Source organism: Scomber scombrus, chromosome 12, assembly GCF_963691925.1.
Source record: "Scomber scombrus chromosome 12, fScoSco1.1, whole genome shotgun sequence".
NCBI lineage: Eukaryota > Metazoa > Chordata > Actinopteri > Scombriformes > Scombridae > Scomber > Scomber scombrus.
Window position 1 is genome coordinate 13547598 of NC_084981.1, and position 25263 is coordinate 13572860.

Consider the following 25263-nt stretch of genomic DNA (forward strand, 5'->3'; position numbering starts at 1 on the left):
CACTGCTGAACATCTTCACAGAGCAAGACCACTAATCATGTATTGATTACTGGAATACAACTAGTTGTTAAACATCTTTTTACATAATGTAAGCCAAGCAAATTAAGAGGCCAACTCTAGTCATCATTATAGTATTTTATTCTTCCAAGGCACAGCAGATGTGTTGGCAGGGCTAGAAGCTATCAGAATACATTCAGGGCGTGACACATCAAGTACACACAGGACTACACCCTGTCGCTCTCAGTGAGGGGTCACTGACTGCTACATGCTCAGTGGGCCCAAATAAAACTGAAACTGTGGTTAACATTCGGTGCTGCTCTTTGGAGCTGTCACTAACCATCATGTGGACGGCTCACTAATACTGTCACGTGAAAAGGCTTCACACTTACAGATTCTCCATTTAACAGTTAAATTCTCCCAGATATTATAAAAAATATTTTATAAACTTAGATGATATGCTGTTTGAGGAATGGAAGCAACTGACAGCATAAGAAAATGTCATGTTTAGTTACCAATGAAAACACTAATAACTACAAACGAAAACTCATTATAAATAGTTTCCTGATTCAGATCTAAAAAACAAACAAACAGGTTTACATAAAAAGGGTGTTTTTGTTCACAAACCACCTGGGTTGTCTTGAATATTTGTGTTCATGTGTTGCGTCAGAGGATTCAGGGGGGGAATACACATGGAGAAGAAGAACAGGATGGCTGTCTTAATCATCTTTTTTGATCACCTTTGAAAAGAAAAATCCCAAACAGTTCAACTGTTACAGAGATAGTGCAGAAACAAAGCACAACAAGTATTTATAAAACCCTGTAGAAAATAACAGACTTCAGAAAGAACTCCAGGGTCTCCGAAGAAATAAAAGTCTGCCTTGTTTGCTGTTTTTAATAACCTGGATTTAAGTATTTCAAGAATTTACAGTAACGTAAAACAAATCCTTTGGCATTGTTCACTGTGAAAGTTAAATAAAGTTAAAACAGATAACTCCAAACACACATTAAAACATCACAGCTATCCTTGAATTATACCTTACTGCCACAGTCAAATGAAAACTTCATATCTACCTTCCAGCAATCACATAAACCTGCCTTTTTACTGACAATCATACTTTTAAAAATTTTTTTACAGTATATCATCTGTTTTAAACTGTATAATTGCCTAAGAGTTATAACACTTTAAATCCAGAAGACCTTTTAGTTGTTCAAGTATAAACATCACCGGACAGCAGTGATGATGTCTCACCTTTGAATTCACTGGCAGATCTTCAATTAAGAACAGTGTTATTACTAAAAGTAAACATGACGAGAGGAGAGCTTGTCAGCCCTGACAAGGCTCCGCACTTTAGTGTCAGAATCAGTGAATAAAGCTCATAGCTGAGTGTTGCTCATTAAACAAATAATTACTGTATATACAAGAGACGATAAGAAACTCACCGACAAAACTGAATCAAAAGTAAATGTCCTCTAAAGACATCATATCTTAATGTCGTATTTTTGCTGTTTAGAAAATAGAAAAACATTTTCATGCAAAAAATATATACCTGGGATTTGGATAAACTCTTGTAACACAACCTACCAAAAATATATATTAAAAACTGTCTCTGATTAGCCTGCGTGATTCCACAGTTGCAGATAAAGGGAACTAGAGGGCCAAAGCTGAACTCACTCCAATAAATGAAACCTGGTTGATACCAAATCCTAAGCTTTCTGGTACAAACTACAGTGGAGGATGGAAAGAAATCACCTGCAGTTCTCTCTTTGAAAAGGTGCACATGTTCACTCACAGTGAATGTGCACTTTGCTACTTTTACTCAAGTTGTGTGCTTTCTCATTTAATTAATCAGCTCTGTTTATTGGTACCAGGGGGTTTTGCGTACCCAGCGGAGGGTGAATCCTGCATCTGTGCGGATCTTGATGGAAGCTGCTTCTGCTTCTCGGACAGTCTCCTTCACCGACTGCATCAGATTCTGGGCGTTGTGGACCAACATCTCAGTGGCCTGGTCAAGGAGGCATTTACAAATGAAGCAGTTAGGGGTTAAATAACAAAAGAGACAATCATAGGGATGCATTAATATGATCTTGTGGGTTTACCTGCTCTGACTCCTCCTCACTAATGTTGGTTCGTCCCAGCATAGTAGCTTTAACAGTAGAGAGGATCTTCAGCTGAGTACTGATAGTAGGGATCCGCTCACACACCTTCAGAGGGGAAAAAAATGCATACATTATTTTCCATACAAGACTTTTCAGCATGTGGTTGCATCTGTATGTGTGCACCCTCACCTGCAGCAGGTTAGTCCTGATGCGTCTGTCAGTGCACTGTTTAGCCACTTCTTTAGCCAGTCTCGTCACCTCGTCCGAGGCCTTGGCGATGTCCTTGGCGCACTGAATCAGTGCTCGTTTGTTCCCACTGCCGCCACGCACCAGCCGAGACATTTCTGCCATTAGCAGGGCCATCCGCTTGGCTGCTGCAATGATGTCGTTACCCTGCAAAAGGAGGGGGTGGTATAATGGAAGGAGCAGTAAGAGCTGTGAGCAGGATGCTGGGGAAAAGAGCATGGCTATAGATAACAATTGAAAATGCAAAGGAAACATATTCTATGTGACATGTTTCCACACTCTTTTTTGATAATACTGATTGTAAAATTATGACAATAGTGTTATCAAACACTTGAGCAAATGCTAATGTTTTGTTTTAATAAAACATTAAAATTACAAGCATCTTTTAGCAGAAAGCTTCATGCAGTGTCAGTGCAAGTTAGCACACATTCTTCAACCCTCATGGTAGAAGATAATTATGAATTTTACATCCCTGTTTTGGAGGGAAACAGTGTTGAGACTGACCAATTGTCACCGTCTCCCTCACATCACAGCCAGCTTTAGGTTAGTAACCATGAGGTGATGTTCACAGTGGCAGTGATTGATATACACACCCTGACACTAAGAAGCAGAAGTTGGTTATCAGAGCAGGCAGGCAGTCTAACGTCAAAGTTACATCACTGAGAAGTCTTTGGGAAAACTGTCATCCTTGGCTTCACAGGTTGACCAGAAAACGAGTGATTGAAAACAGCAATAGTGAGACGGAGCGACTGGCTCCTCCTTTAAACCACTTAACCTAATCATGAACTTAAGGGAGGGCCTTGTGAAGCCAGTACCAGTTTATCCGCGTGGTGCAACAAAACAAACTTGCCATTCCAACAATCCTTGACTTTTAGTGCAACCTTAGCATCAGCATAACCTGTGTGTCTGAGTGTGATGCAACAACCGTAAAAACAGCAGCCACAGCTGGTTGGAGGTTTCCATGGTAGTGGCAGATGCAGAGCACATTGGTCGTACGGGCAGTGACTGTCAGCTAGTGCTCCAAGAGGGTGTTTCTGCGTCCTGCAGGTATTTCCTTTTGTGGTGTTTGCATGCATGGAAGTGTTGGTGTGTGTGTGTGTGTGTGTGTGTGTGTGTATGGGGTCAAACAGCAGGTCACAGCTGTTTGTGTGTGCCCATGTGCATGTATGTAAGCAGACCTTGCTGGACCACTTGCGCGCCTCCTGGTGGAGAGCCTGGGCAGCTGCCAGCATGGGTTGATTGACAGGCTGGTTGGAGGGCATCATCAGTAGTTCTGGCTCATAGTCATCCTCACCATCAGTAAACTCATCTTCATCATCTACCTCCCTCTCCTCTACTGCCTCCTCATCCTCATGATGGGCGGGCTATGGGGTGGGATTGTTGGTGGTGGTTGGAGGAGAATCGATTGGAAGGGAAAGGAAAGGGAGGGAGGCAAAAGGAGGGTGGAAAAAAAGGAGGAATGTGGAGAAGAAGAGGAAGGAGAAAGCCCGGGATGGAAGGAGGGAAGGAAGCATGGGAAAAGTAGGCATTTAGTACAGTATGAGAGGCATTCGATGGAAGAAAAGAGGACAGGAGATTTACAGGAAGGAGGAAAAGCAAATACAGGTATGAAGGAAGAGGGAGAAGGGAGGTGAAACTGCACGCACAGGCAAAGATGGTTTTGGTAGAGAGAAAAAAGAGAGGAAAAGGGAGCTGGTGTTGGCAGGTAGCAGTTGAATGCTGTGCTCTGCTCTGGGGCAGGTCTAACTGTAACTAAGACCAGTGGTTGGCATCCATCTTTCCAGTATATTTATAAATAAAGCAGCTTGCCGAGAAAATTAGTGCTATTACAAGACACATTTTCTGCCTGGTGTCCAAAGACACCTCCGATGCATAGATCATGAAAGAGGTGTGGAAAAACTGTCAAGAGTGCTACAAAGGGGGGAAATGGTTATGAACTTCACAAATAGATTGAGAGGGCATTCCTGGATCATTTCACTATTCCTCCACACATAATCACTTGGACACACACATAAAAACATACATAGACACCAAAAGGGAGTGGAAACAAACAGTCTTCTTACTCTTCAGTACTAAAGATGTGAAGCTGGATCATCTCTCCACAGAGGAGCTTTGAAGACTCTTTCATATTCCTTTTGCATGTGAGTGTGCATGTGTATTAAACCAATAATGGCCTTACATCCAGACACTTTGATCAGATGACAGTTTCAGGTTTCCCTCTGAAAATGGAATCGAGCCACTGATGTCCGCATTTCAGGATCAACATGATTTAAGGAAATTCAGATATTTACAGAAAGCATGATTTCATTTAACCACTGTTCAAGTTTATTATTGCCAATCAACAGAGAGAAAGTACGCAAACTGCATATTCCTGTGTGTGTGTGTGTGTGTGTGTGTGTGTGTGTGTGTGTGTGTGTGTGTGTGTGTGTGTGTGTGTGTGCGTGCATGCATGTGTATGTGCTGACCTTGCTGGACCACTTGCGAGCCTCATCATGCAGTTGTCTGGCTGCCACCATCATGGGCTCACTGAGCACCTCTCCAGCCTTCTGCTCTGGGAACTCCTCATCCTTTTCCTCTGGAGGAGGGGGCCGAGGGGGCGGCACCTCGCCTTCTGGCAGGGGTGGTTTGGGCGGCGCCTGCTCATCGCTAACCTAGAAAATACACACATATAGACACACATATGTTATCTATAGATAGTTTAGGGAGAAAGAGGAGTGTGAGAGGTGTAGCATATATTTCAGACAAGGTCACATTTAAAGCTCATCTGTGTGTGATTAAAAAATATCTCACTTTTGGTGTTGGTGGTATCAAAAAAGACTATGTGCTTACATGCAGCTGGTCAAGGTCAGGAGGTGGAGGCGGGAAGTCGAGCTCCTGAGGTTGGAAGGCTTCTCTGACTTTTCCGACTGCAGCCAGAATCCTCAGACAGGAGTCCAGATAGGCTTTCTGCAGAGCTGAGGAGGAGAGGAACCAGGAGAACAAGTGTGTGACCAACAGGAAGAATCACTCTGTGTCATACAGAGTTTTGAGCATGTGTTTATTCCTGTACCTTTATCTTGTATGTTCCCAGCCACCGCCTTAGCATCCATCACCATGGGTGAGATGGTATGTGAGAGGATGTCTGATGCATGTTTCACGGTGTCTCTGAACCGTGGATCTTCAGAGTTCTCCACTTCCCTCTTAGCCACCAACAGGACCCGGTTAGCTCGTCTTGCTATGCTTGTTGCCCCGGCAACAAGCATTTGGGGTTGAACATTTGCCATGGCAACTCGGCACTTGTCGATGTCTTTCTTTATGGCCTCCTCAGAGGCATCTAACAGAGACTTGGTGTCTATGGCCTCATCCACCAGACCTGTGCCAACAGAGATAAGCTATGTATCAAATTGAATTCTCTAAATCTCAAATATCTCAAGTTTGGAAGAAAATCTATTTGTTCAAGACAAAATTGAACTGTAATTTGGTTCAGCACCTGCTTTTTTATTCCAGATGTGCATGTATATTACATAACTTTTTGAAGACAAATTGAACAATTTCAAAATTTTACGTTACATAGGAAACACTAGGAAGTCTCACCTGTGAGTCTCTCAATGTTGTCGATCCACTGATTCTTCATGGTGTCAAAATGCTCATACGCCGCTTTGTTTCCAGGATTCTTCAACAAGATCCGAGCAGCGGAGGTCACCTGGACATCAACAAACATGTCACACTCAGATAGAAAATAGAAATATTTCATCAGTGCAGGAAATCATGCAAAACAAACAGAAGCACCTGTGGCGTGAGCTCCCGGGCATGTTTAACAGCAGCGTGAATTCCCTCTACTGTACTCTTATTGCCTGTTCCCACAGCAGCCGCCTTCTCTGCGGTTGCCCCTAACCGACCTGTGTGGGTCTCAAAGTTCCCTGCACGCTCCTCAAAAACCTACAAACAAACATTAACATTGGTGTAGTCAGACTAAAGACACAATCATTCTGTTCATTTAGGCTCATTTTCTTTACACACACAACATTTAGATGCATTTAGATACTGACCTCCTCCCTGTTGGGGGCATCAGGAGGAGCAGTTGCAGCCACAGCCAGCAGTTTGATGGGGGTGGTGGTGTCACTGAAAACATCTGATACTTCCTGGGTCATCACCTCCTGCATATGCTGCCTCAGGTCCTGGTAGAAGTAGAGTGTGTTGTTAACCACCAGGTGGAGCTCTGCACCAACACTTTGAGTGATCAAGAACCAATGTTCATCATATTTATACTAGGTGAAATATTCAAAACCAGGACTCCGCACTATGGTACCAAATGACAAAAATATTCTATGAATTCTGCATAATTTTTTTCACATTTTCCCAAAATTCATTCTAATATATAGGGAAAATTTTGAATTTTTATGATCTCTACCAGAATTCAAATTTAGTTCAATGTTTGTCTGCACTACATGAGTTTGTAATGACAGCGGCATATAAAAGGTTCAGCTTGTGTGTTTGATTATGAAGCTGTTGAGCTACCTTGAGGCTGTCCTGTAGCTGTGCGGCTGTCGCTCGTGCATGAGGCGCCTCAGCTTCACCCCTGCCAGCCATGTCTGCCAAAGATGTCATTAGGGCCTCTGTTCGGTCGCAGCGTCCAGCCATATCCTGGCGATAAGGGCCTAACAGGCCTCCTGCAAGCCTCCTCCCTTCTCCAACCATTCCTCTGATCGCTGCCTGACCTGAGGATAGAAACCGGTCAGAGGTTATTCTCAAGTTTGTATAACTGATATTTCTCTGCCCTGCTCTTCAATATTAACCAACAATTACAGGTCCTTATTTAGACATGGTGCTAACTGTAACTTTGAACGCATCTGGTGCTTTTGTATTATTTGGTTAACATGATCTAATGAGTAAGTAGAAAAGGGGAATTTTGGAAATGATGAGAAATTATTGTGGTTCGTATATCTTTTTGTAAATTGTGGTTGTTGTATTTTGATACATGCTGACCTAATACATTTTCTAGGAAGTCATTAAGTAATGTGTATTTATAGAGTTCAGTTGTATCTTCTAAGAAAACATAAAGACTGCAGTGTACCTGTGTTCCACTGTAGTCTCTCATACTCTGTTCCCATAGAGAAGCATGGGAGAAAACAATCAAATGACAAAACAGAAATGTAGCAACAGGCATAAAACAAAGCATCAAAAACAATACAGTGCCCCCTGAATGACTAAGTATTAACGTATTAACATTAGTCATTCAGTGATTCATGTTTAAAATACATCACTGTGGGCATTTAAGGAAATGGCATCAGTCATCAGCACAGCACAGTTATACTTTAACTGAGACACGTGGCAGTCTGAATCACCTCCAAACACCTCACATCTTTCAGGGTCCTTTAACTGCCAACTAATACACATAAAAAGACTCCCAGGTGCTGCCATGAACACTTTCACACACTCTCCATCATCCACATACGCTCACAAAAGGCATAGAAGGTCAGAGTGTTTATTTTTGTACTGAACTACTCCAGCATCCCTCCCACGGGCCGTCATTCAACCCCACTCACCCACTCCTCTGTCGTCCACTCCAGGGTTGTTCACCCAGCGGAGGGCTTGCTCCATCTTGCCCTCCAAAGTGACGGCAGGCTTGGCTGGTCTCATGTTGGCCACAGCCCGGTTGATTTTGGACTGCAGGGTAAGGAGCGCTGCCCCAATCTGCTTTGCCAATGCACGGGCCTCGGGGCTGTCGCCTTTACCCCTGAGACAGCAACAGACAGAGGAATATGACTTGAGGGGGAAACACAAAGGCGCATCAGCCAAGTAGTGTAGAAACAAGATGTTAAATACAGACTTATAACCCATTAAAAGATAGAAGTGGCACCAATTCCCTGTTAGACACCATTCTTAAAGGGAAACACCACTGTCAAAAGCTGATGCTACTTTTTCACCTGCTCTGGTCAACATTTATCATGTTTCTCCTATACCCATAAATAAAGATAAAATGTTTGTATTGCTGATTTCTACTATCAAGTGTTTTTCACAGACATTTCTGGTGCAGAACATTAATTTAAGGCTCCTCTAGCACAGTCCACCATAATAAGATTCATTACCACTGAAATATTCAAAGCCCATTACAGAAAATATATTCCTGTCGGTGAATCATCTCGGCGTGATTCACTGAGCTTCAGTGTCATTTAGAAACAAACTGGCTTCAACATCAGAAATTATATGAAACATCTAAAATGTGAAATTCAGCAGATCAAAGTCTAATGTGGTACTTCCCTTTAAGTTCTACACAATTTATAACCCTCAAATTGTTACCCCTCCACAGTCACTGAATGAACACCATATCCACACCTGTTCCAAACTATATTCACAACAAAAAGAAACCTTATTGTAGGACTGATGCCCAAAGTCGACAAGCAACAACATATTTTCCAGGCAGGTAAAATATGCCAGCTATTGGTGACACGGGGTTGCAGTTTGAGCCTAGAAAAAGAGGGTCTAAAAATTACATAAAGTTTTCACAAAATCCTGTTGGTCATGCATGTGACATAGTATGGAGAACGCACTGTTTGCGCAGCTCCACGAGCCTAGCGGTGAGGCCTGCGATCTCACTGATGGAGCGTAGTATGTCGTCCCGCTCTTTGGGGTCTTCGCATAGATCCGCAATGCGTTTGGCCTCTGCTAGTAACGCTCTGATGTTCTCCTCACCCTCAGGACCGCCATTAGGATCAGCCAACCAAGCCTAAGGAAAGTAAAAAAACACCACAAGGGAAGCTAACAATCTGTAGACACTACTAAAGGTTAAAGGTCAACAGACAGTTTCTATTTTAGGCATTTATCCATCTACATCTATATTATAACTTAAATCATAAAGTTGGTATCATTCACTGGAGAGAGGGTTAACACGGATTACTGTGTTGTTGTGTCTTTTATCTGACCTGTGCAGCATCCAGCCTCCTGGCAATGGCTTGTTTGGCATTGATTAGAGCCTCCAGTTTGCGAGCAGCACTGTCCACTTTGCCAAATAACAAGTCTAAGCCCTGTGAGCACTGGCCTGCACGCTGCATACATCCTGGGGTCGGACCCTGGCCTCTGTCAGAAACGACAAACAAACACAGCTGACACATGGCGGCAAAAAACATCATATGAACACGGGGAAGTAAATAGAAAGAGAACTCACATTCTCTCAAACAAACACGCTACCTGACTCGAAGATCTGCGATCTGGTCCGTCATTTGTCCGAGAGCCTTAGCGGTTGCCAGTATATCCTTCCTCTCCTTCCCAGCACACAGCTCGCCCACCTTACCAGCCTCATCCAGTATCACACGCAATGCAACCTCACCGGGGTCTCCTAGGGGCACGAAACAGGATGAGATTGTGGAATAACATCAAGAGAGCTGACTGACAGAGAAAAAAAGAAAACTCAGTAACCTGGTTGTGCGTGGGGGTCTCTGAGCCAGCTTTTAGCTTGTGCCATTTTTGACTCAATCAAAGCCAGAGATCTCTTCAAAGCCTCCATATCCTGAGGAGAGAAAACAAAGCATTGTGAATGGCTTCGTCAAAACAATAGTGGGCTTTAAATAAAAAGGTACATTACGATGTTCTGTACATATAGAGTTGTTTGTAATTACTTGCTATAATTCTCAATAAAAATCATTTCTAGGTTGGCAGTTTGTGAGCCTACAAGAGCCTACAAGAAAGCATAACGTTAGTGTTATCTTGTGTTATCTTGGTACCTTTTTTTTCCTCTCAAAAAGTCCTATGAAAAGACAAAAACCAAGAATGCATTTTCTGTGTCTCATTACTTTCCAACTTCTGACAATAAGAAACATATAATATAGCACCAGTCTTATCATTGAAAGCAAAGGATCTCAGTAATATATAGATTTAATTATTATCAATTTCTTCTTGATTTACAAACAGGGGACTATTTGTAAGGTAAATGTATGTGTAAATTTATATGCAAAGTTTTTAATTTAATCGTGGAATCTCAACCTGGCCACTCAAATGTTACTTTTAATAATGTGTGTTACTGATTTGTAAAGCAGAAATACATGATTTTTATCCACAAATACAGTCCTTAGTAACAACTCAGGCTTTTATGTTGTGTTGTTAAAGGAAAAATTCCCACTATGAATATGATGGATTTCTTAAAACTAGGTCATCTAGTAGAAATGTGCAATACCGGATGATGCAAATGCGTCACTCAGCAGAGTTTTGCTGGCAAATGGGCGGGGTACTCTGGGTGCAGGCAATATGGAAAGAAGTTAAACGTTGTTCATTTGTGTATACTACCCACATCATAATGATACAATGCTGGTTGAAAACAATCAAATTTTCTCTTTAAGTGGGACCAATAATCATTAAAAAATTCAGATCAGCCCAATCAATTAACTGATGTGTGTTTTGTAGTAGTAATTACTGATGATAAAAGGGGAAAATGAGACATTAAAATTATCTTATTACAGCTAAAATGCCACGCACTCTTATATCTGTTTACACCAGGTGGGGGAAAAAAGCTCAGAGGAGAATGCAACGCTTAAGTGGAACCGTTCAGTACAGCCCATCAATAATGAATGAGTCTGGACATCAACCAGCTTATTTCTATAATTCATGACCTGAGAGGAGGACGGTCCTCGTTTGCCAGCAGTTCTCCCACACACTGACAGGGAGCGCTTATCACAGCTCACACACGGATATGCAGTATGTCCACAGCAAACACACGCACACACGTCACACGTCACACGTCACACACACACACACACACACACACACACACACACACACACACACACACACACACACACACACACACACACACACACACACACACACACACACACACACACACACAAACACACAGGGCACAATTATATGTAAATGGTGCACAGAAGCAACAACAAATAAATAATACCCTGATTGAAGAAGCAGTTATTGTTAAAAAATAATGTATATATACATTATTAAGCTTAATTATTAACTCTTAAATGGCTCTCATCTGTTTCAAGCATTTCACTTAAATAAACATCTCAGGACAAACAGATGCACATATAACAATAAAGTGATGAAGTATATGTGCAGTACATCATCACATCAGCTAACAGTGGACTAAAACACATGACACACTTACTGTTAAATAAAGCATGACAGTTACAGTATATATTAGCATGGCAACAGATTCCCATCTCTCTCTCTCACATACACACTTTGCATGCTGGAAACTGCAGAGGGGGAGAGAAACAGGCTTACCTTCTACAGGGAGGAAAAGAATGAAGGAGAAAGGTAAAGAAAGAAAAGAAAAAGAAAAACCAGGAGTTATACTAGCGAGCGAAAAGAAAAGTGGACACAGAAAGTAAAGAGTGAAATCTTGGAGAGTATTTGATTTAACTATGTGGGGATTTTTTAGGGTGTAAAATGAAGTAAACTGGAGCTTCTGTGTGCAACACAGGTTGTACCTTATTAGCCCAGGCGTCTTCGTCCCATGTGGTGAGCTGTAGAACTCTTATGATCTCATTGATTTCAGCGCTCATCTTTTCATAGGTAAACTTTCTGTTCCTCTCGGCCTCTTCCACACCGGCACCTCGACTGCTCTTGGTTGCGACAAAAATCTTTACAGCTAAGGACAGAAACACAAGAGTCAAACAGAAATACCAATTCATCACAACAATATAAGAATGTCCATTAAAGCTGTTCAGTCATCACTATGTATTTGGTGCTCCCACCAGTAGTACTATCAAAAAAGATGGTGTGGCAAACAGCGATGAAATTAATTAGCTTAAAAAAACACATGACTGCACCAGATTTCACCAGAATAGTCACAGGTAGGTTGCTCAACAGTTTTGATAAGTGTCACTCAACAGAAATTATAGTTGCACACGCTTTCAATTTGCATATTTACACATCCAGGCTGACACTGAGAAACATGTTTCAATCTATCTGATGAATGTAAGACCAGTATTCACTCTCCTTTTAGTTCTGTTTTGCTCTGACTTTTGAGCTGCTAAATGCTCCACTATGTTCACCATCTAGCTGTTCACTTCTCGGTCTTTCGTATTTAATTGTTGGTTTGAATCTTCACATGAGATTTGTTGACAATGAGAAAAATATAGAGAAGTGCCGGCCTTATCCTTTAACATGAGAATACAGATTACAGGGAATTTGTGTTGCAAGATGAGTCATGATTTTGCAAAATCAAACTTTTTGTGCAACTTATTCAGACATTGCATACACACAGGAGCATCAACATCTCAGTGTAGTTCTTGTAAGAGCTGTGACAGTGCTCTCTTCTTTGTTGGTGGAGCATACAGTTCAAGAGACGGCAGCTTGTGGGCGGTGTAGCTAATGACTGTAATTTTAAGCGTTGCTATAACAACTGTTGGATGCTCACTGACCTGCTCTTTCCTGCAACTGTCGTTTGCCCACACAGTCACACAAACACACTCACACACCTGATATAAGAACAGGAAGCAGCTCTTTGACAGTGTTCATGGAGTTGATGAGCATCTGTCGGTGCTCTTGGTGCGTCAGCTCTTGCTGCCTCTCCTCAATCATCTTTGACATTTTGGTCATCCCTGAGGAAAGAAACACTTGAACAATCAGATGCCTCCTCTAGTGTGTTCACCAGCTGAGTAGTTCCAACACATGCAAACAGATCACTACGTCACAATTGACTGATCTCATACAATGGCAGCATCCATCAAGTGTGAAAAAACCTTGGCATCAAATTTCCCCCAACTCATTATGCCGCAGTGCACTGACAACACAATTGACCTTTTAGCTCTGATGATAAATAGCCTGTTACTCTCCTGCCTGGCTGATCCTTAACCACAGCATCTTAGTGTCAGAGGAGCAATTTTGCTCAGAGGATAATTTACAACACAGGCTGATTTGCATGGCTTCATCGTAAAAAACATCAACACTGATGCTAAATTTTATGCCATTTGTGGTAGCTTTCTATTTTGATTACATCATTAAATTAAAAGTGATAGCCAGTAAAGTCTATTGGATCACAACTTTATCCAAAATGTGAAACGTGTTTCTACAAAAATGCAGTTAGACTAAGGTGGATCCCTAAAATAGGCATATTTTACTGTTATATTAATATACCATAATTTTGATTAAACTGAATAGGGTTTCTGTATGTATTACGGTCATTTTTGACTGGCTCCCATTGGTAATGTCTAAACACTGCATTTAAACAATGCATTGCTCTCTAAAATATAGTATATGAAACCTACAAGCAGCTGTATGCACACATTTTAAAACTGTATATGAAAACGGCAAAAATGTGTAGGTCTAAATAGTTTCTGAACTGTGGCTTTTATTGAGTGAAAGGGGCCTTGTGACTCTCCCTTTCAAGCACACAGTATGTGACTTAACCCGTGAACTTTGAAGCACAACATGCTTTGAGTGGTGCAGTTACAGGTCAGAAACAGTTCCTGCTGACCTGGTCCCAGGTTCTTGGTGTAGGTGATGAGGTCCTCCATTGTTTCCACCACTTCAGCTACCGCCAGATACTCTAGGATACCTTTACACACACGTATAATCTTACGCACCTAAAAAACGACACAGACATAATCATAAGCAGGTGAAATATTGGCATTAAACAAAGACTAAGAATGATAAGGGACAAACGTCTGTTAAAGTCCAACTCTTTAAATGTGTACGTGAGCTTTTTAAGATAGCTTGAAGATACCCTGGTGTGTTTGTGTGGTGTCTTTGTGTGTGTGTGTGTGTGTGTACAGTCTTGTGATGTGTGTCTTGTGACTAAATAGTTGCTCTTTCAAAAATGAGGCTAGTGATGAGACATGGTGAGCATTATCACGTGCACAATGTGATCCCACTTACTGAGTTGCCATCAAACATCCAAAACACCCAACACGCGAGCTCATACATACCGTAACCTCACTCACTCACACACACACACACACACACACACACACACACACACACACACACACACACACACACACACACACACACACACACACACACACACACACACACAAACACACACACAAACACACAAACACACACACAAACATACAAACACACACACACACACACACATCCTGAGTTATGACAGAGGGAAGTCATTTGATCCCAATGATTAGATCTGGCTGCATCTGAGACTCAATTACAGACTTGCTTTAAGCTGGGTTTCTCCTTCCTCTGTGCAGCTATATAAAGCTTGATTTCCCTGAAAGTTACTGCACCTCTGAAACAAGAGTGACTCTGATTCTGACATGCTGTGATAAACAAACACAGACACACACCTCGGCTTCATCAAAAGTAAGGAGCAGGTCCGACGTTCCAGACAATATCCCTCTGGATCCGTCGATCAGGTAATCTCGTGCGGGGACAGAGTACGGATCTGCCTTCAGCATCTGAGCTGCCTGGACGAGTTTAGAAGATGAGTTCTCCACCCTGAAAAAACACACAGCTGGCTTAGGACATAAAACCTACAGTAGCACATACATTAACTACTAACAGGAATTTATCACCTTGCAAACCAGATCTACCAAAGAAAATTGAAGCATCTGCCACAGAAAGCTGCTCCCTAGAGAACAACATATGGTGTCACACTTTACACGGTGTCATGTCTAGGTGATGTTGTGCATCAGATTTGAACAGATTTTCACAATGAAGTGCTCCAAAAAAACTCTGTATCCCCTTCATCTAAAAGTGCAAAGATACTGACTTTTCGTTAAATTAGAGGTTTAGAGTTATTCCTGGTTGAAATGATGTTAAATTTCAACTCATTTGTAATATGCAGATTTTCAGTTTAACAGTGATGAAGTGGTGCTTTCATGTACTAACGAAGATTAACTGTTGCTTAAAGATCAATGATCAGCTGAGCCTGAAGGAGGTGATGAATTTTAAGAGTGCTTGAATAAAGCCAAGTCCCTACTCTTTCTGACCCCCATTGGTCAGAGTATCGATGGCTGCTGGTTCATCTATTTTTAGGCAGGTTCACATTCCCACATGCCCCCTCCTAAGCCCTGTGAGTGAGATTTATGGTGTGCTACCCCGTGTATGTATGAGCCAGCTTGACTGAGCGGCATGTGGATTTGCTTGAGATCTACTCACCGTCTAGACTCTTTTCTTAAAAGTAAAATTTGATGTTGAAAAACAAGCAACAACAGAAAAAGAAATCAGGGAAGGAACAAGCCTTAAAAATAAGATATTTAACACCCAATAACGACTTTAAGACTGCCTGAATATACACACTAAATGCAACACACGTACACACGAGTAAACACAGGCTGATGTCTGAGTCGCTGGACTGCTGATTAGCAGCTCTCAGCCAGCACCCAGACTTCATGTCAGCTCTTTGGATGCAAGCTGGAAAACAACAAACAGCCTCTCAGCAGTCTGGATGCTGGAGCTGGACAGTCACCCGCATTTGGACTCTGACAGCAGAGCGGAGGCCTCAGAAGTGGCTCTTTGTTGCAGCTGGGAATGTAGCCACGTTTCCTAACATTAAATTGCCTGGAATTCTCTTTTTAACAAGTTCTTTGTCTGTTGAGATGAAGTGGATTACTTCTATAGTTTTGTCACTGCGCATTTATTTGAGTGAAAGTGGGCGAAGACAGAGAGAGAGAGAGAGAGAGAGAGAGAGAGAGAGAGAGAGAGAGAGAGAGAGAGAGAGAGAGAGAGAGAGAGAGAGAGAGAGAGAGAGAGAGAGAGCGAGAGAGAGAGAGAGAGACAGAAGCAGCACGCATTGTGATTCAGAGACTCACTTGATGAAGGCAGGAGGCATGTCTCTCTTCATTAACTGGTCCTCTGTGGTTTGAACAGTTTCCTTCCCAACCTGCAACACACACACACACACACACACGTAAATAGGCCATTCATTTTATTATCATTAACCGCAGCAAGACAGGAAATTATTATAAAGTATTGGTGGCAATTCAAGAGAGCTCTATTAATAGTAAGAAGGGTGAACGGGTGTGTATCAATTCACACCTATTTCAACCATGCGTGCATGTCATATCTTTCAAGCTTCGAGGGAAAGCAGCTCGATGCACGCTCGGCTCAGGTTATTCTACATGAGGGCAGGTCAGGGGAAAGGCGTTTATGCTGCTCTAATTTGACCCAACAGAGGCTATTGAGACCAGACACCCACATGTGATCAACAGTTGGAGGTCCGTAGTGTTGATTTATCAGTAAAGCTTCAACAATGCAGAAAACATTTGGTAGGGGTGTAATGTCTTTTCACAATGAGTCAGGCCTATTAAAGTTAAATGTATAGACTTTCTTTTTACTGAGCAGATTGAACTTGACAGTCACACTTACACACTTACGCACTCTTAGAGTTGATTGATTATTTCCCCCAAGTACACCACACACTGTGTTCACGTTAATGTCTTCACGCCATCAAATTTATTTCAGTACATTGAGCACCTAAATGGAATTTCTCTGTAGACCTCAGTTGCTCACAATAAAGCACTAAACAACTTCATATGTATTACAGCCAATAAAACATTAGATAAAGCATAGACGGTGCAGTGGTTAGCACTGTCGCCTCAAGAGGGTTCTTGGTTCGAACCTGCCGGCTGTGTGGAGTTTGCATGTTCTCCTAGTGCCTGTGTGGGTTCTCTCCGGCTTCCTCCCACAGACCAAAAACATGCAGGTTAGGTTAATTGGAGACTCTCCAATTGCTTGTAGGTGTGAATGTGCGTGTGAATGGTTGTCTGTCTAATCTATGTTAGCCCTGCAATGGACTGGTGACCTGTCCAGGGTGTACCCCACCTCTCGCCCAATGGCAGCTGGGATTGGCTCCACCCCCCCGACCCTCTAGAGAGGACAAGCGGTTTGGAAAATGAATGAATGAAAGAATGAATGAATAAAGCATAGAGAATTGTTCTATAAGATTACATTTATTTATAAGAAACCCTCTCACCTACAATGACTCTATTTAGGTTATTTATATAGAATAATTACACTTAACTTGTTATCTTATTATATCATATATAATCTATTATTATGATATTATTATATTTAAGGAACAGAAAAGATAAAATATCATATAAACAGCAAAATATGTAAGTGGTTATACATTTCAATTTGTCAGTCTACACTGAATCAGCTGCACAGTTGACAATGAAATGAGTTCAGATATGGACATTGACGTCAATTCTCATTGCTTTTCATTTCATTGATTCAAAATCACTACATTTTATCTTACACAGACACACACACAACGAATCCTTCAGCACATGCAAACACAAGAGCATGATAACACACACACACACACACACACACACACACACACATGCTTGAAATGTAATTACAGTGAGATGATGACATCAGTCAAGTCGGTAAATAGACTTTCCGACTCCAGAGATACAGGAAGGAGCCATCACACAAATCATTCAAACAGTTTCAACTAAAGAATACTGACATCCAATCATCCAAACCTTCACATGTGATTTATTTATGAGATTTTGCACACAATTTTGCAATTAAAGCCATTCATGCTTCTGTATAGTCTTCCTACATCAAAATACAGCAAGAAATCCAATTTCCAATGTAACTGTACTAATACATCAATAGCCCATATAATTATAAGTGAATTTCATGCAGCACATGTTGCCCTTTGAGTCTTTTTTCGTCTTTGTGCAACTAATGTAACAAAAAATAACTAATTTTAAAGGGTCCATTCAAGCTTCACTTTTGAGGCATGAACTTGAACTATATGTTCAGAACCTTTAATATGTGATTCTGCATCAAAGCACAACAAAGACACGCTCTAGTTACAGTAAAAGAGACAACATGCAAAGAGAGTATTAGGAGAATTAACTTTTACCCTTCTACTGTTTCTAAATGAATTCCTATTTCTATTGTTTCTACTTCTAAACAAAGTTAATATAGATCTAAATCTGTATGATAATTTGTCATTGTAAGCAACCGGCATTGCTGTCATTTGTCACTGTGAGACATTGTAACGAATGTTTATAAACACTGTGAAAATCAGGTGATATGATTAAAATATCTGAGGTGAATTTCCTTCTTTAAAAAAATACAGGGAGATTCCCGACTCCAAAATGTGATGAATGTAGCTTTACAAGAAAAGCCTGACAAAACCCTCCAGACAACCTCACTCGGTCACATCAGAGGACTGATAAAAGAGCTGCATGAGCGCCAGTGTTTCCTGTAAGCAGCAACGTTTGGCATCGATCATTCAATGCATAATTGATGTGCAGTTAAGTGGTTTGCGGGACACAGTGTTATATGTGTGTGGTTGCACAGAGGGAAAGGTGTGACAGCTCTGGTAGGAAACAGACAGCTGCCAATAAAATAAACACAACCCGCCTGCTAAATCTACAGACTACCCCAAAATACTGTTTTGGTTGTTTTTGAATATATTATTTACGTAATAATTTTTAATTATATTATTTACATTTAATATCTGTATTATTAGTATTCCAAATTACCAGAACCAGAAGTCTCAAAATAGCTATTTCAAATTTAAGTATTCACAGTCTATTTATTTGTTTTATTTTATTATAAATGTTACCATTTGATGTACTGTGCCAGATTAAATTGGAAGGTCACAATTAAACCATATGCACATTAACAGAACAGTAAATGTTGGGGGAAAGTAGCAAATCTGCACATATGTACAACTGTACCCAGCAAATCTTATCTTATCTTAACTTAAAATTGTATCTTAAAGCTGCATTATTCAATTTTGGCCACTGGGAGAAGAACTCCACAACAAGCTAAACATCACAGTATCAATCATACAGATTTGGAGTTGTGTATGTCCAGTATTCGCTCTTCTTTTAGTTGCCTTTGATCTCTATGAACTGCTGAAAGGAAATATGGCTCTTTAGCTGCTAAATACTCCACTATGGTCACAGCTAGCTGCTAACTGTATCTGCCTGCAGAGCAGGTGGCGTACAGTGGAGCAGAGCTTCTTTGGCTGAAAACAGCTGCCTGTGGCGACTGTGACTAACTCTGAGGAGAGTCAACAAAAACAACATAGTTGCAGGCTGCAAAACCAAAACAAAGAGTCGAAAGACACTAAAACAACATGTAAAGCTGAGAGGAACTGGGTGATAATTCTCTATGGGTTCCTCGCTTTGTACAACCGCTTTCACATCACATGGTCTTTCAACCCACTGTTTATACAAATATATTTAGTGTGTAGAGTGTAGCTTTAGAAACATAAAAGCTGATTAGCAAAATTAGGAGTCAACTAATGGATTTATAAACAAATCTTTTCAGCATTTGACCATACAATAAAAAGTGCTGTAATTTTGCAACAGTTTATTGATGTAAATTTAAGGCAGACGAAGAAGCAGACACAGCTGGAGACTCATCCTGAGTCTGCCAGTGAACAAGAAGCGATGGCAGATTTTTACATGGGAGACCAGTCTGAGGGCAGGTGGTGTGTATGTAGGGGGGGTGGGGCAGGGTGGACTGGGAGGGTAAGGTCTGGTCTGAAGATACCAGAGTCACTTTCCCTCCCTCGCAGGGTGTTGGCAACCAATAAAAAGTGGTGACTTCTCCTCCTCTCTCCATCCTAACAGTTTTAATGGACAGATGGAATGGGACATTATTAATATTTCTATTGCGATTGTCCCAGCCAAAATATTTCGACAATATTATCCCAATAATCATTCAAATATGCTTAAACCTCTTGAAATGGCACTAAAACATACTGGATTCACTTTCACTCATATTTTATTAAGAATCAAATATTTGTGTTGCATCACAAATAGGACACATTTATTTTTAGTGAACATCATATTTAGTGAAAAACAATACAATAATAATAATAATAATAATAATAATAAAAATAGAGTAATAGAAATTCACCACAATCAACTTATTAAATAGTATATCGTCCCATCCCTCGTCGACAGTTTCACTCCTCACATCACTCCCTCCATTTCTCCTCTGTTCTGTCAGTGTGCTGTTACTTCACTCGACGGTAAATCTATTTATTCCTTCCTGCCCGCTCCCCCCAGACATACTCAGGATCTATGTTGCCTCCTTCAGTAGCAGATACTTCACAAACACCACTAAGGCAGCTCCTTCATCAGCACAACTTCAGCAGGCTCACACTTTCTACCAAATACGGCAACAGCATCGTTCAGATCTTTGGTTGAATCAGCCGCAACCCACGCACAAACTCTGACAGATTGAGACTGACATCATCTTATGCATGTGTGTCTCTAAGTGTATAAGTGACCTAGTTTCTATGTACCCCCCACAGTCAGCCCACCCTGGATGGGGTTAACAGTGTAATTGTATCAGTGTGCAGTGGGACGCTTGTGGGGATGGTGGCTGTATATCTTAAGTGTAGAAATGAATCATCTTTCTAAAATAAAGTTTATGCTCTCAGAAGTGTGTGTATTTGAGGATTAGGTGTCTTTAAGTCCAATTAAGTTTGTCTACCCGGCAACTGGCCACTACTGATTTTACAAGCAGCGTGCATAAGCACCTTTTATGCTCTCTTTCAACACCTCCTTATCAACCACTTCACTCTGTCTCTAAACTCTCACTTATACTACAGTTATCACCAAACCTACTCATCATCTCTTCTTCAGCTGCATAATTAGACATATAACTGTTTAAACATTTATCCTAAAATGTTCAATCACCAAAATTGCAAAAATGAATGCAATAAAAAGGCTCCATATAAGAGCTGAGGAGCGATAAAGGCCTTTTTTAAACATTTCATCTTCACTTTGCATCACTTTAATTTGTTTTCCTCCTTCCATCCCCACCAAAATGTCCTTTGTCTGACCCCTTCCAGTGTCCTCAGCTCTTATCTCTCCTTGTAGCCTGACATCTCCATCATCTGTGACCCAGCAACATGCCTGAGGCTGCTATTAACTTCCTTCTGTTTGCCGTCTGGATGGATCAACTGAAAGGATCAACGAGGACAAGCAGATTAGGAGAGAGAGACGGAGGAGGTCTTCCTGGTAGTGACGGGATATCAAGGACTCACTGTTGTTGGATGGTATCGTATGTAGTAGAGATATGTCATTAAGACCCACCACAGTGTGTGAGTTCAAACTGAATGGCCCTTTTCATTATCAGATAATGAGATATTTATCAAAATGACCGTATGTGTCCTTGCGGAGCTGATAGGATACCTTATTCTCTGCAAGTCAAACATATTTGAAAGGAACAATTGACAAAATAAACACTGTAAAACTATTTTATTACCCTTAGACTATCTGAATGTATTAATTACACTGAAATAAAGTGTGTGGACTGTCCCTTTAACATTCATGACTAATAACTGAGTAATATTATAAAATGATTTAGCCAGTTAGTTGTGTATTTTCTTGCAGTGAGAACCTGATCCTTACATCCCAGCATAACATTAAAATAACTATTTAAATCTAACAGACAGTTCAATTAAGTGACAAGAATCTTGGTTTTTTTGCAGAGGGGATCTGGCAGCACCAAGATAATGCTTTTAAGCACTGCACAGAAGCAAACTATGACAGATTTTTATATAAAGATGAGAACCACATAGTAATGCCAAAGTGACCAACAAAGAAGTAAAAACAATCCGTTTAAAGCTTGACCAAATGGAGCAGACAGCTCCTTCATGAGCCACAAAAGCTCTACATTAACACCACAAACTATCATCAGAGTAGCTTCTTGTCTCCTTTGCAGTCTCTACAATTGAAGTGTAAGTGAGTAAATGAGTTTCCCTCTGCCTCCTGCTGAGTGAGTGAAGCCCGTTTGCCCCAGCATCAATAACAACGACCTGGATCAGCATTAATGATGTGGCCTGTATTGATTTTTCCAGTCAGTGCATATGCAGACATCAGTGTCAGACTGAATCTCCTCCTCTCTGTACAAAATCACCATTTAGACTCAAGATGCCAGAGGAAACTGTCATCTTGAAAGGGAAGATGACAGAGAAGACAATGGGGTGAAAATGACTGCAGGGGTCAAAGATTTTGGAAAAGGGAAAACAGAGAAGAAAGTGTACAAAATAAATGGAGGAGGTGGGAGTCTGATAAATGACCAAAGGATCTTTCTTCTCTCTGGGGAGGTCATTACTCTGAATAGGCTGAGTTTCTCAAATTCATTGGGATCAACTGCAAATGTGTGTGTGTGTGTGTGTGTGTGTGTGTGTGTGTGTGTGTGTGTGTGTGTGTGTGCGTGTGTGCGTGTGTGTGTGTGTGTGTGTGTTTGAATAGAGAAAGGGAGAGGGGGAAACAGGCATCCTGTTAATTCAATCAACACTCATTTCTTCCGCCCCACAAACTTCATTGAGTTCAGCAGCCATCTGATTATCAACCGGGCCATAGTTTGACATATTGTTGTGATGCTTTGTGTACATGTGCTTGTGTGTACATGTGCTTGTGCGTGTGCGTGTGTGTGTGTGTGTGTGTGTGTGTGTGTGTGTGTGTGTGTGTGTGTGTGTGTGTGTGTGTGTGTGTGTGTGTGTGTGTGTGTGTGTGTGTGTTTGTATGCGTGTGTGCGCACAAAAAAGAAAAAAAAAAACGACTGCAGGAGCTCGTGAAACACGCATGAGCGTCAGCTGGGTGGCAGTTTTATATCATTTTAATGGCGAGCAAAGATCAAACTGGGACTGCCATAAATCTATAGAAGCCACACAGAGAAATAAGTATAAACCATTGCTCTACACGAACTGCGCCTGCAGGACAGGACGATGACCTGCTGTGTGTCTTCTAATAATGTATGACATTGATTGAATAAAAGGACTGTCAGACCAGTCACTGCACCAGTGTGAATCCAGAAATGAAGTTTGGAGGATGGATGACTCTGGATGCAGGCATTAGTCTGTGCCATTGAGGTTCAAACTCGGGACTCACCCGCACAAGGTTGCTGACTGCCGCCTGCACCGCAGCCACCGGTACCGTCAGATCCGGGATAGCTTTCCCGTCCACCTCCCCCTCCTCGTGCATGATGACCAGGTGAGAAATCTGCTGGGCCACCGGCTCCAGGATACTCTCGATCGTCTTGGTGTGAAACACCGGCATCGTGGACGACTTTTACTGCAGCCCCAACAGAAGAAAGACGGCCGGTCGCTCCAGCACAGATGATCCCCCCCTTTCTCTCCTCTCCTCTCCGCTCCTCTCCTCTCCTCCCTGACACAGGCAGGAGCACTAATCCTGGGTTGTCAGTGCAACCCCTAACACGATACCTTCACGCGTCTCCCCTCCCGGTGTGCACCGTCTCTTCTGGTGAGCACCTCGGTAAAGGCTTGACTCAGACTGTCGGTGTCCTCCGGTGGGAGCAACCCAAATCGTGACAGAAGGAATCACCGCCCTCCGCCCAATCACAGCGAAGAAATATAGCTGGCAAGCGGTCGGTATCGGTGCGCACTGACGCTTTCCCTGCGCGCACGCACGCATACACACACACACACACACACACACACACACACACACACACACACACACACACACACACACACACACACACACACACACACACACACACACACACATACAAGTGAGAGCTCTTCCCAAATTACGTCATGCATGCCAGTGGCCCCAAAAAGGAAAGTGCTGGGGGTAACTTCATGTGAAGAGATTGTGATTCCAAGATATGAAGAAGGGGTATTTGGAGAGGAGGGGGCACCTACAACAGTTAGGTTTTGTAAACATAATGTCTGTGGTGAGGCTGCATTTTGCAGCCTTTAAAAGGTCAGCTTCCTCTATGAAACCATGGAGGACACTGGAGATGAGACCAAGAGCTGCACCTGCACATAAGATGTTAAATTAATGTTGAAGAAAGTGGCATTGGTAGGTTTTTTTAAATAAAGCTTCAAAATCTGCATTTGACATATGATCTATGTTCATTAAAAGGTGGGTCAGGAGTTCATATCTCCAGGCCTCAATGTCCATGTCTAAATTAAGACCAGAGATTCAGCTTGCCTCTTTGTGCAGCTGAGAAAAGGAGAAGGAGACTTCTGCAGATCCTGCACCCGCACCCACAGACTTTTTCTTCCTTCACCAACGTCCTGGCTTTGACACTGAAGCTCCACCATGAGCAACTTAACATTCACTTGACCTGATGGGCTGCGCTTATTAGATGTGTGAAAGTGATAGCAATACATTTAGAAACAAATGCATAAAAGGGATAATTTGGTTTCTGTACATGTGTTTGTGTGTGAGTGTGTGTGCTGTTCCTCATATCCGAATCTGTGTTGGAGAAACCAGAGACCCCACCCGCAAACCAGCGGTATTTATACCCCCAAGACAAGACAAGTCGACCCCTGAGTGAGCTGTGAGTGTGTGTGTGTGTGTGTGTGTGTGTGTGTGTGTGTGTGTGTGTGTGTGTGTGTGTGTGTGTGTGTGTGTGTGTCCAATGGTGTAGGTGCAGACAAGACATTGCTATCCAAACCAGAAAGACTGGACACACTGGTCCACTGAGGTGAATCAACTCTCTTCTCCTCTCCTCTTGCTTAGGAATTGTCCTTAAAGAGGAATAAGGCTCATACTCGCAGCATCTCAAACCCATATATGGGTTGACGCAGAGTAGAGGAGCAGTAAAGTAAACCGGCCTGTGTGAGTAATTGAGGGGGAACAGGACGGACCATGATTGGCTCCAGTAGCACTGCTGAGAACTGTCTGTATATGTGGACCTGTCCAAACAGTCTTTGTTAGAAACCATTGCAGCAGGTTGCTTGGAGAGGTTTTGAAGTATGCTTTCAAAAATGACGTGAAGACCAGCCAGGTTGTTTATCACTGGTTGGTCGGAGCAACAAAGTGATGTTTACACTACAATTTTTCCTCCTGAACCTGTCTGTGTTCCTGTTGTATATTTGCATTGATTGATTATTTGCCATGATTGGAACACTGGTGCTTAGCGTTGCTGTGAAAGATTTCTTTTTTTGCGTGGGGCGTGGGTGTTCGAGGGATGGGGTAATAGAGAGGTGTGAGTCAGTGGACAAATGGACACATAAACACTTGCTGCTCCACACTGAGAATTTCCTAGGAATCA

The 25263-nt window shown here is 41.9% G+C and overlaps 1 protein-coding gene across 3 annotated transcripts; it reads right to left on the bottom strand.

The window, feature by feature from the left end:
- Nucleotides 1-120: 120 nt before the first annotated feature.
- Nucleotides 121-23359, bottom strand: LOC133991458 (vinculin-like). Of its 3 annotated transcripts, none has more exons than XM_062429874.1 (22): nucleotides 23127-23359; nucleotides 16050-16120; nucleotides 14583-14733; nucleotides 13754-13862; nucleotides 12756-12878; nucleotides 11763-11923; nucleotides 9739-9829; nucleotides 9511-9658; nucleotides 9246-9399; nucleotides 8874-9049; nucleotides 7869-8059; nucleotides 6841-7040; nucleotides 6372-6500; nucleotides 6112-6261; nucleotides 5917-6025; nucleotides 5393-5695; nucleotides 5173-5297; nucleotides 4809-4994; nucleotides 2287-2490; nucleotides 2098-2202; nucleotides 1884-2003; nucleotides 121-737 (listed from the first exon to the last, which is right to left on the bottom strand). In XM_062429874.1, the coding sequence occupies exons 1-22, from the start codon at nucleotides 23292-23294 to the stop codon at nucleotides 717-719; spliced, it is 3195 nt and encodes a 1064-aa protein (XP_062285858.1). In that variant the 5' UTR covers nucleotides 23295-23359; the 3' UTR covers nucleotides 121-716. The 3 variants fall into 3 exon arrangements, with proteins under 3 accessions (XP_062285858.1, XP_062285859.1, XP_062285857.1); XM_062429875.1 differs by adding an exon at nucleotides 3522-3707 and having other exon boundaries at nucleotides 121-2003; XM_062429873.1 differs by having other exon boundaries at nucleotides 121-2003.
- Between the last annotated feature and the right edge of the window lie 1904 nt (nucleotides 23360-25263).

Excerpts from the sequence above, each read along its gene's own strand:
- LOC133991458 (XM_062429875.1), bottom strand. The coding sequence starts at position 23,294 with ATGCCGGTGTTTCACACCAAGACGATCGAGAGTATCCTGGAGCCGGTG. Across the intron at positions 13,863-14,582 it reads TTACTTTTGATGAAGCCGAG|GTGCGTAAGATTATACGTGT; the intron begins GTGTGTGTCTGT and ends GTCGTTTTTTAG. Across the intron at positions 11,924-12,755 it reads GCTTCCTGTTCTTATATCAG|CTGTAAAGATTTTTGTCGCA; the intron begins GTGTGTGAGTGT and ends TTCTGTCCTTAG.